At 40.0% G+C, this 12,428-nt stretch overlaps 1 protein-coding gene across 6 annotated transcripts in view; it reads left to right on the top strand.

The window, feature by feature from the left end:
• LRRC8B (leucine rich repeat containing 8 VRAC subunit B) overlaps positions 1 to 11,021 on the top strand; it is a 43,385-nt gene extending 32,364 nt beyond the window's left edge. For 5 of the 6 annotated variants that reach the window (XM_039486646.1, XM_039486642.1, XM_039486647.1 and 2 more), the window contains 3 exons: positions 1,241 to 1,340; positions 4,610 to 6,771; positions 7,554 to 11,021. In XM_039486646.1, coding sequence (XP_039342580.1) covers positions 4,636 to 6,771; positions 7,554 to 7,826 — 2,409 coding nt within the window. In that variant the 5' untranslated portion in view covers positions 1,241 to 1,340; positions 4,610 to 4,635 and the 3' untranslated portion in view covers positions 7,827 to 11,021. Of the gene's footprint in view, positions 1 to 556; positions 685 to 1,240; positions 1,341 to 4,609; positions 6,772 to 7,553 lie in introns of all 6 variants that reach the window. The other variant, XM_039486645.1, reaches the window with a different exon arrangement.
• Positions 11,022 to 12,428: the final 1,407 nt, after the last annotated feature.

Below are 12,428 nucleotides of genomic sequence, written 5' to 3'. Positions count from 1 at the left end.
TACACCTAGCAAAATTAATTAAACAGCAGACAGAAACAATTGGAGAACCAGACAGATTAACAATAGAAAAGGGGGGGGCCATAAAGAAAAAAAACACAGAAATGAGGGTTTCACAACCACAACCATTGATAAGTGATTTCTTGCCAGACAGGATGCTATCAAACTAAGTTTTCTTTAACCGTCTTAAGATCTGTTTGTTATCTGGTGGTGATGTGCACTACAGGACAGGATTGTCTTCCTAACAGCCCAATACCACCTTATTTCAATGTGGCTGGTTTGGAATGTGAGGATGCGACAATTCACTTCCAAGCTTATGGCTGCCCCTGCTGCTTAGCCAAAGGCCTTAGCCTAAGAACAAGGCTTCAGACTATCCTAGTGAGAGAAGGCCCATACACAGGCAGACTGTGATTTTGATTCTTTGATTTTATATACTTGTAATTAGCTAAGTGATAAAAATACACCTAAGTTCTTAAAGTATAATCCTTTACAGGCAGGACTGAATATCTATATTCTAACATCTAGCATTTTGATTCTCTGATATTTTATCTGTCTTTAGGGATGGACAATAGCTATCTGAGCCCTCCTTCAATTGCTTTTCATTAAGAGGTTCCTAGAAACTTAGCCCTCTGTCTCCCCATTTGAAACTCTTTGGAGTTGAGGCACCCCAGAGATTACCAGACAAAGGTATACTTTCTAATCAGTTTGCCCAGCTCTAGCATCTTGTAACTTTGGATTAGTAGCATCCAGAGTATGGCTATTAATGGTATTTGGCAATATTTTACTAGCTTGTCCCATATAGTAGAATTTGTACTTTTGTAATGGAAACTACTACCTCTTTGTATGTCAATGCTGAAAAAATATTGAAATGGACTAAATTATATCTTGCATTTTTTGAAATCATGCAGATTCCTCCCACATAGCCATTTAAGCAAGAAACTATCGAATTCCCACCCAGTATTAGTTAGGGATAAGTTCTTTTATGTGGTTTCCTTTTTATTTGTTTTTCGTATGGGTTTGGCATGGTGCAGAAAACTTGACCTTCAGATTGTTTCTGAGTATATTGTTGCTGCGGCTGCAAAATGGAGAACATGCTGAATTAGAGAAAGGGCTTGTAAAGCATACCCTTTAAACAGGTCACATCAGCAATGGGGTAAGAATTCTGATTAAGGCGGACCTACTTGCTCTCTATTCAAAATAGTCTCAGCTACTTCAACTGTACTCCCAATGTTTTCCCATGCAGAATGAAGATAAATGCAAAGATGGCATGTCCAAGGAATTTTAAAAGGTGTAGACCTCCTGATTGAAGATTGTTGTGTATCTTATTCTGTTTAACTAATAAAGTAAGTATGAACATTTTATGTATGTAAATAAATATTGATTTGCACTTGCTGAATTAAAATAAACTCAACTATTTACTATCATTAACACACAAAATACAATAGAGCCTTGCTAATACACACTAATTGGGCCACTTACCCTGACTATTGAATTTTGTGAATTAGGAATAAGCAAAAAATGCAAACACAATGTGTCATGATCCGTATTTCTCTTCACTTAGTTGTGCTTAATTATAATATCATACCACACTAGTTTTCTATTCTGTAGCATATCTTATAAAATCAAGTGTTTGGTAAGCATACACTTGTCTGTAGAACTCTGCTCCTAAATTTTTGCTGGGGAAAGACCGAAGGGTTGAGGGGGGGCCTGTGTGAATTATAGGGTGTCAGCCATCAAAGTTGTATTGCATTTCTAGTCCATTTGGGGCGTTCTGTTTTCCTCAGTTGAACAAAATTCCATCTAATATCAGCAAGTCTATGTCAGGCAGTACTGCTGATATCTCATCAAGATTGAAATGTTCTCCTTATTCTGTACTAATTGGCCATAGTAATCTGGCTAGGGTAATTACTCCTGGGGGAATTCTACACCAAAAAATTAAAAAGTTCTGTACACAATGTTTTAAAATTTTGCATAGTTTGTCTGTCAAAATAACACAATTTAATCACGCCAATTTCAATTATTTTGGTAATTTATTTCAAAATGCCTGTCAGCAAGTTTGTCTGTAACAATACAGATAAAAAAATTTAGGAAGTGTTATTTTGACAAATAGATTCCTTACTAGACATATGAATACAAACTTTGAGTAATAATAATTCATTTAAACTACAATACAGAAACATATTTCCCGCACCCCTCAGAAACAGTGCAAAGACTTGGCAGAGTCAGGGCAGGGATAATGGAGGAACTGAGGGAGAGGGAAGTAATTGCTGGGAAGAAGCCTAGGAGGGTTGTTGGGCATGGGTGAGAGAAATATGAAACAGGGATTTTTTTGCAGGGAGTTGGAGGGGGAGGAGAGGGAGGATTATTGGGGTGCCTCCCCCATGCAGACTCCTAGCCTCTCCCATTCAGTCAGGCACATCTGTCCCTGTCCCCATGTAGCCCCCCTCCCATTCAGTCCCTGGCTCAATGCCATCACCCACTAGCTCTGAGCCCATGCCCCAATCTATCCACCCCACTAGCCCTTCTCAGCCCCAGTCTGTGACCCCACCCCCAGCAGTCCCATGTGCCCTGCTCTATTTGTCCCATGCCTCCTCACCTGGCTCCGAAGACTGGTTGTCCTCTCTTCTGGCACCAAAGCAGCCCCTGAAAGGTGAAAGGTGCAACTGCAGTGCCTCTCCAGCAGAATCTATATTCTGCGGAGAAAAAAAAATCTGCGGGGGGGACATGAATTCTGCACGTGCACAGTGATAGGGAATTCCCCGAGGAGTAAGTAATGGCCAAGATTAGTCTTAACTCTTTATGCTGTGATTCAAATGCCTTTCCCAAAAGGAGCAATATAATGTTTACTACTGTATCACTTTAAATCAGGGGTCTCAAACTCAAATGATCATGAGGGCCACATCAGGACTATTACATTGACCCAAGGGCCGCATTACTGACACCTCCCCCCCCGCCGCCCTTGGCCCTGCCCCCACTCCACCCCTTCCATGAGGCCCCGCCTCTTCCCACCCCTTCCCTGCCCCCATTCCAACCCCTTCCCCAAAATCCCCACCCAAACTCTGCCCCCTCTCTGCCCCCAGGGGGTGCAGGAGGGGTGTGGCAGGGGCTCAGGGCAGGGAGTTGGGGGATGAGGAGTGCAGCAGGGGGTTCAGGGCAGGGAGTTGGGGTGTGGGGTACAGGAGGGGTGAGGGGTGTGGCAGAGGGGGTCAGGGCAGGGGATCGGGGTGCAGGAGGGGTGCGGCAGGGGGCTCAGGGCAGTGGGTTGGGGTGCAGGAGGGGAGCGGGGTGCGGCAGGGGGTTCTGGACAGGGGGTCGGGTGCGGCAGGCGGGTCAGGGAAGAGGGCTGGGGTGCAGGAAGGGTGCGGGGTGCAGCAGGGGGCTCTGGGCAGGGAGTCAGGGTGCAGGGTATGGCAGGGGGTCGGGGTGCAGCAGGTGCAGTGGGTTGGGGTGTAGGAGGGATGTGGCAGGGGATCGGGGTGCAGGGTGCGGCAAGGGGCTCAGGGCAGGGGGTTCGACTGCAGGAGGGCCTTGAGGGGCGGGCTCTGGCCCGGCACATACCAGGGGCAGGGCAGGCTCCCTGCCTGTCTGCACTGCCCCTGCGCCGCTCCGGGAAGTGGCTGGAACGTGGGGGAGGAGAGGTGCAGGGATGTGTGTTGCTGTTGCTTCAGGCACCGCCCCCAGCATCTCCCATTGGCCGGGAATGGGGAACGTGCATTGGGCTGGAGCTGCTCTAGTTAAATGCTGGGGAAGGGCGGGGCGGCTGCAGAAAATAACCTCGTGGGCCGCATGTTTGAGTCCCCTGCTTTAAATGCTGAACAGTAAGTGAACTGCTATTCGTGTTTTCAGTAAGAATTTCCCTAGCTAAGTTCCACATTTTTGTAGCTGTTCCTGTGTCAGAGCAGTAGAAAACGGAATGACCAAGGGGTCTGTCTCATCTCTGATGCATATAATGCTGTTCGAACTCTTCTTGTTTAAATGCTCATATTGTAAGACATGTTGACTTTATCTGAAATGGACCAAAGCTTGGTCTCTTCAATGAGTTAATCTCTTGAGGTCGGATTGTTAGCATTGAAGCCTTTCCTAATCATTTACTTAGTATTTATAGAATGTTACATGTATTACTCTAAATACTTCCAATACCCTTGTGAGCCACATACGTTTTAGCCCCATTTCACAGATGGAAAAACTGTGGCACTGAGCTCACAAGACCATGAACTGAACAAAGCACTTAATCAATGCTTAACTTTGAATTCAGTGGAACTATTCTTGTTTTTGGTCCCACTGGTAAAGTTCTGTTGGAGGAATCAATGGAACTACTCAGAACATGCCTAATTTAGGTAGTTTTCCCATTGACTTTGGGGGTTTAATCAGGCCTTAAACGACTTCCACCAATTCATTATTCAATTTTATGTAAGTACTAGGATTACAATTTGGGAATTGTTGGACCATAGTCCAAAGCTCAGTCCACTAGATCAGTGTTGTTATGCTTGTTTATAAAGGAGTAAACTGCCTAATAATCAGGACTCAAAATAATTGTGTTGCATAGTTTGATTATATTAAGTAAATAGATTTGAGCACTTGTTCTAAGGATCTTTCTCTTTCTCTTCTCTAGTTGCTGCTGTCCTACAGGTGAAAGTCATGATTACGCTAACTGAACTCAGATATTTAGCAGACGCTCAGTCATCCTACCACATATTAAAACCATGGTGGGATGTCTTCTGGTATTACCTCACCATGATTATGCTGCTGGTTGCTGTACTAGCTGGGGCTCTCCAGCTCACTCAAACTAGAGTGTTGTGTTGTCTTCCTTGTAAGCTAGAATTTGACAGTCGTTGTGCCATGCCTTGGGATTTGATTAAAACCAACCTTAACGTGTCCTCTAGCTCTGCCACACAAATAATTCTCCCTTCGAGAATCCAGAATGATCTTCACCGGCAGCAATATTCCTACATTGACGCAGTGTGTTATGAGAGACAGCTTCATTGGTTTGCCAAATTTTTCCCATACCTAGTGCTTCTGCATACTTTCATTTTTGCAGCTTGCAGTAACTTTTGGCTCTTCTATCCTAGCACAAGTTCCAGGCTTGAGCACTTTGTAGCCATTCTTCACAAGTGTTTTGATTCTCCATGGACAACACGAGCCCTCTCAGAAACAGTTGCTGAGCAGTCTGTGAAGAGTCTGCCGCTATCCAAATCCAAAATATTGCTTTCATCACCTGGGAGTTCAACGGATACAGAGGCAAACAGGCAGTCTCTGCCATATGCACAGCCTGGTTTAGAAACAACTGGAAGAGAGAACTCTTCGAGTGTTCTAGACAAAAAAGAAGGGGAACAAGCTAAAGCTATATTTGAAAAAGTGAAAAGATTCAGAGTACATGTTGAAGAAAAGGATGTCATATATAGAGTGTACATGAAACAGATTATAATCAAAGTAATTGTATTTATAATAATAATGATTTATGTCTCCTATTATTCAACTTTTATTACACTTGAAATTGATTGTGTAATTGATGTTCAAGCCTTTACAGGTTACAAAAGGTACCAGTGTGTTTATACACTCGCAGAAATTTTTAAAGTATTAGCTTCATTTTATGTTGTTTTAGTGACCTTCTATGGCCTGACCTGCACTTACAGTTTGTGGTGGATGTTGAGAAGTTCACTTAAGCAATATTCTTTTGAAAAGTTAAGAGAGAAAAGCAAGTACAGTGATATCCCTGATGTAAAGAATGACTTCGCATTTATTCTTCACTTAGCAGATCAGTATGATCCACTTTATTCACAACGATTCTCAATATTTCTATCGGATTTGAGTGAAAACAGACTGAAACAGATAAATCTTAACAATAAATGGTCAGTGGAAAAACTGAAAAGTAAACTAATACGAAATTCCCAGGATAAGATCGAACTTCATCTTTTCATGCTAAATGGTCTTCCAGACAGTGTCTTTGAACTGACTGAAATAGAAGTTCTAAGCTTGGAACTGATTCCTGAAGCCAAGCTTCCTTCAACAGTGACTCAGCTAGTCAATCTCAAAGAAATGAATATTTATCATTCATCATTAACTGTGGATTACCCAGCACTAAACTTTCTAGAAGAAAATCTGAAAACATTGCGTCTAAAATCCAGTGAAATTGGAAGGATTCCACTTTGGGTATTTCATCTAAAAAACCTCAAGGAATTGTGTTTAACAGGATGTTTTTTGCTAGATTACCACAACTCTATATACAATGAAGGCTTTCAGGATCTAAAGAATCTGAGAACAATTTACTTAAAGAACAGCCTTTCCCGTATACCTCAGGTGGTTACAGACCTTTTGCCTTCACTGCAAAACTTATCTATCAATAATGAGGGAAATAAACTGGTCGTACTAAACAACTTGAAAAAGTTGGTAAACCTGAGAACCTTGGAGTTGATCTCCTGTGATTTAGAGCGCATTCCACATTCTATTTTTACCCTAAACAATTTGCATGAAATAGATTTAAAAGAGAATAATCTCAGAACAGTGGAAGAAATAATGAGCTTTCAACATCTCAAAAACCTATCTTGCTTAAAATTGTGGCACAACACCATTTCATATCTGCCTGTGCAGATCGGTGCATTATCAAACCTAGAACAACTGTACTTAAATTACAATAACATTAAAAATGTTCCACTGCAGCTATTTCTTTGCAAAAAGCTACACTATTTGGATCTTAGCTATAACAAGCTAACGTCTATTCCGGAAGAAATCAGTTATTTGACAAATCTGCAGTACTTTGCTGTGACAAAAAACCATGTAAGTAGAACTTTTAAATTACCTTAAGCATTAGAAATTCTGATTTTGTCTACCTTGTTTCTTCTTGAAGACTCTATGGCCTGCTAGAGCTCACCAGCTTTATGGCACTGTAAACAACAGGGACATGAAACCAAGTTAACTGAGAAGGGAAGTGATTTTTTTTTTTTAAACTGGTCAAAGCAGGGTCTAAATGATCAGGTAGTTGACACAGATGTTCTGTTTAAATTGTCCTGATCTGTAATGACTGTTCAGTTGGGTTCAGTGGTGTTAGATATAACTTGATTGTTCACAGCTGTGTTCAAATATTCTTAAAGTGTTTGTATAGCAGACCAGGCCCCTGAGTACTCACTTACTGGATGGATGCAGTTCTGCCTGCATTGTCAAAAGGATTGTGGGGTACTTAGGAGGTGCCAAAGGAATGTCATTTATTAAGCATAATTCTTAAGAAGGAGCATAAGTAGGAAAAACAATCTGATCATACCAGCAATTTGATTTTTAGATTTCCTTGATGTTCTGTGAAGAATTAAACTTTTCTCACCTAGCCACATTCATAACCAGAGATACACACAGCACTGTTTTCATGCAAATATTGAAAGTAGACTTTTTCCTGACTGTATCCTTTTTATAGCATAAAAAATTGTCCTTTCCTTACGCTGTATCTATCTTTTTTTTTTAATTTAAAAACAGTTTGAGGGTAAAAAGTGCATTTGGTAATGAAAAATATGCAGTTTTTGTAAAGGTTAACAAGCTTTAATTAGCATGTCCTCCTTCCTCTTTTGTAGATTGAGATACTGCCAGATGGATTATTTCAGTGCAAAAAGCTGCAGTGTTTACTTCTGGGACATAACAGCCTGACGAGTTTGTCTCCTCGTGTTGGCCAACTGTTGAACCTTGTTCAGCTAGAGTTGATTGGGAACTACCTTGAATCACTTCCTGCTGAACTAGAAGAATGTCAGTCTCTGAAACGGAATTGTCTAATTGTAGAAGAAAGATTGTTAAAAACTCTTCCACCTTGTGCGAAAGAGAGCTTGCAGACTTGCTTGGATAAATGTTAAATGAGATGAGACTGTGTACATCAACAAATCCTTTAGGCCTTTGACTTACTATCTGTGTAAAGATAAATGTAGGTGGAAAGAAGGAAAGAGAAGTAACAAGCAGTTTACAATTCAGGTCTAAATCTACCCATATTGCCCTGAGTCTTATTTATAAGAAAAGGAAAAAATTGCATTTGTCTTAAAACAAGCAAGCAAAAGTGTAGACTTAGACAGACATTTGTGAATAACCTGATATGTAAGTGATTGGGTTCTACTGGCTGATGTGCTTTCAGTAGTAAATGTTTACAGTCACGAGTGTTGGGATGGAAGAGTTGGTTGCTTGGCTGTAGAGTATCTCATTTTTTCATGGAAAATTTTATTTCTTCTGAAAACAATCATTTTAAATGGCTTAATTGTATGTTATGTTGGGAGCAAGGATTACCTAGGTTTGTTTTTTCAGACATATACTCACCACTGACTTGGAGTAGCATGTGTTAAGTTAGGACTATCCTATTTAAAATAACACAATTAACTGGTTCATTGTGCATTTTGAAAATCATTTTACAACGTAATTTTACAGTTTCAATGTTTTTTTTCATGTGAGAAAAGTGTTGAACGTTAAACTTGTAACTTTGGAAGATGCCACTTGACTCTCTTTATTAAAACAGTTGGACAAGTATTCTACACACCCTTCTACAACCCACTTCAATATTTTATGTCTTTAAAGTAACAAAAATTGAGCTAATTAACTATCTTGTTTGCCTAGTAGGTGGGATTCAAATATAGCTTATTTAATTTTAAAAATCAATCCGAAGAACCCTAAGTATTCAAGTAGCTACTGTTCATGTAACAAAGGTACTTGCTTTGTTCACATGTACTTAACTGAGACAACATAAATTGATAATTCCATAATACCTACCTTCATTGATCATAATGGCAAATGGAACACAGTGCAGCCATGAATTGTTTGATAAGTTGTGGGGATCCCAGCTGTTAGTGTGGTGTATACTCCCACTTGCCACTTAACCTTCCAATTGTTGACTCCCTCAATATTCCCTCCACCTCACCTCCATTGTGGTGTTAATGTACTGGTGAAAAATTTTCATCAAAGATTAATGGATGGAGAGGGAACGATACAACTTAAAAAAAAAAAAAAAAGAAGGAAAAAAGCCTGTGCAGTTCAGAAGTGCTTGTAAAAACACCATAAGCTTTTTCTTTTCTGCTAAGTGGTATGTGCCTACAAGATGTGAGCTGAAGGGAAGCTCTTATTACCCTTTCCTTTCTTTAATATACTCCAAACTGGAAGGAAATAAAGTGGTTGCAGATTTTATATACTTTTCCTGTACACTTTGTTTCATTATTTACTTCTAAGTCTGCTCTTCTGGAATTTATCATCTCAGCTAAGAATTTTGGATTTTGCCTGTTATGGTATGTATATACACACACACAACCTGCTAGCATGCATTCAGGGAACATTTTTCTAATGTGTTAAAATTCAAATGTAAAATGCAGGCTAATGTATGTTTAACCAGATACAACTACATCTGACAAAAACACTAGACACGTTGACTTCTTAAGATTCTTGATGTTGAATAATTGTAATCCCTGGTTTGTCATTAAATCACTAGAGCATGAGTTAATATAGTTTATTTTTGGTCACTCTTTGCTCTCATTTACAATGGCATTGTCTTGGAGTTAAGGTTTGCCTTTTAATTTTTTTAAAAATCATATACTTAAATTCTGATCCCCCTTCATATAAATAGGAGATGGTCTTTAGCTATCCAACAGGTTAATATTTATTCATCATGCAAATTGCATTCCAAAGACCTTTCTAAATAAAACATTCTTCTCAGGGAACCAAACATATGGAACTTCATGAATTTTTCCACAGCTTTTCAATCTTTTGTTTTTAGTAGGTGCTGTATTGAATGAAAATTTTTGTATCAACTGATCAATCACATCTAAATGTTAAGCAGTATTTCTGGAATAGTATCTTTTTGTAACTTCCATTTCTAGTTTTTCCAAGTCTTAGTCCAAGATATAATTTTCATGTCTCATGATAGGTCCAAGGGGACTTGCATAGTTCACAAACAGAGCTAGTCTTAGAATATAACTACGTTAGAGTGGAACAACTTGTGCCACTATCAATAGAGTTGAGTTAATAATTGCAGTATAAATGACATGTCAGGAAATTTTAAAATCACTTTGTACTGGAATTTGCACAAGATTTTAGCCTACAAAGTACTTTAAAAATAATTATTATTACAAAAGTAGATTTTGTTTTGGGTAAAAGTTATTTTAGTCTTAAGCTTTATTTCATTCCTTTGTTGAAAAGCAGCATTGATATTTAAAAGAGCATAAGGTTAAACAGTAACTGTTTGCACCAGACATTTAGAACAAAATTTTTATAGCTTTTTAGTTGTGTAACCCCTTTTTCATGATTAGCACACTGACACTGCTTAACTATGGCTTTGATCTACTTTATTTCATCCAGAGTTTGTCCTTCAGAAGTGAACTAGACTAATAGGAATAATGTAGAGGCTGATCCTACATTCTTAAAATGTGCATAACTCCAAAATAAGCTGGGGAAACTGTCTAAGAACCATGGGATTAGACCCATAAACACTAATGTGTCATGGGTGGAGTCTGTTTTTTAAAAGAAAAACAAAAACCTACAGCTGTACTGGATGAGTGTCTAACATTGTTATTTTTTCCCTTTTAAAAAGGAGAAATGAACTCAAAGCTTACATCTTACAGTAATAGAATATGAATGTTATGTTACACCCTGACAAAGGCCAGGAAGTTGAAAGGCTGACATCTCTAGCCTTAACTCATGCCACAGTGTGCCTTTTTTATTTTCCTTTCTGTACCTGGACACTCCCCTCCCTAACATTTAAGAATGGAGGATGGAGGCAACCATAACTGAGTTTCATGATGTCTATTTCAGTCATCATTTAAACATCAGCTTAACATTGAACATTTGTTCAGAATGAAGAGATCATCAGGGAATCGGGATATTAATCCAATTTCATAACTACCGTACAACAAGCTGTGGTGACACCTGCCCTATTTGTATAAACCAGTCCCGTTCAGCAAAAAAAAGGCTTCTCCGTTTGTTTCAATACTGTTGTGTTGTTGATGTATTTTGTATTAATTGTGACCTCGTATATTTTGGACATTTTTGGCTGAAAAACTATTAAATTTTTTGCATTACAATTCTATTCACTTTATTTCCTTACCTACATACATGTCAGCAGCATTTCTCCCCATCTTTGACACATGAAATTTAGTCATTAGAACTTTGCTCTCTTCTATTAAGGGAAATCAGTTATTTTAATTATTTATAGTCCCTCTGTGTTTGGATCAGAAAACACTCCAAAGAAACCCTGCTCCGTGAACTGCCTCAGCTGCCTTTAATTTGAATTTAAGATGCCGTATAAACAAGTTCTGAACACTTTTTGGTAATGCAGCACAGTATTACACAGTGGAACCTGGCAGACACTGAGCAAAGATCACTTCTGACTGGCACTCTGCTGTTTTGGGTCTCCTGTGTTGAGCAGATAAACTTAAGTGCATTTAACCCGCTGCTTAATGATGGCCTATGGGGGTTCTCAGGACAAATTATTTGGTGGCCTCAGAGTGCGGCTGCCAGCTCTTGCTGATGGTCTTTCTCACACTTTTTCCTAAAATACTTAATTAGCTTTAAGAGAAACAAATAAATATACATGTCAAAATCATTGTAATTTATTTATTTCTAGCTTATTAGTCTGTTGTGAAACATGACATTAACAGACATACAAGTATCACTTTTCACAGCAGACTTAGCTCTGGCAATCCTGGGGACAAATTAAGCTCTGGATGGGGGTGGGTGGGTTGGGGGAGGCAGTAGGGGCCGGAGTCTGAAGCTCCTGGATGGGAGATGGAGCCCGAAGTCATGTGGCAAGAGCCTGGGGCCCCCTGCTACACAGTCAGAACTCAGGGCTGAAGCCTGTGGCCAGAGCTTGTGACCCTGCAACCCTGGTGCTGAAGCCCAAATCCTTAACGCTGGGATGGTGGGGAGCTCACCAGCTGCCTGCTCCTCCAGCATTGTGCCCCAGGTGTCTCCAGAGGAGGCACAGACCAACCCTTATTTGCGGCCCAACAGCAAGGTCATGCATCCAAGAGCACCAGAGAGGGGCCCTGTTCCCCTCCCCACTCCCCACAATCTCAATCCAGGGGGCTGTGGCTGTAAGAAAAGCCCCTGGTTGCTACGTGCAGCAACAGTGGCCACACTTGAGCAACACTGGTATATATTGCTCATAGAGTGACCATATGTCCCATTTTTAAAGGGACAGTCCTGGTTTTTGGGACTTTTTCTTATATAGATGCCTATAACCCCCCACCCCCTGTTCTGTTTTTTCACAGTTGCTATCTGGTAACCCTAATTGCTCATATTACAAATTGTGTGGTAATCTTTATTAACGGGTTGCTAAGATAAAATGCTCACCCTATTGTGTGTTTTAGTTAGTGGGACTTAAACATGGCATCCTGCTGAAGCTAATGCAAAGTTCTAGTTTATAGGGATGGAGCTAAAGTGAGCATGTATTGGCAGGTAGTGATTTTGAAATATTCCTTTTGCAAAGA

Source organism: Mauremys reevesii, linkage group 8 (assembly GCF_016161935.1).
Source record: "Mauremys reevesii isolate NIE-2019 linkage group 8, ASM1616193v1, whole genome shotgun sequence".
NCBI lineage: Eukaryota > Metazoa > Chordata > Testudines > Geoemydidae > Mauremys > Mauremys reevesii.
Note: the sequence above shows the minus strand (reverse complement) of the source record. Positions and strands in the feature narration are given on the sequence as shown.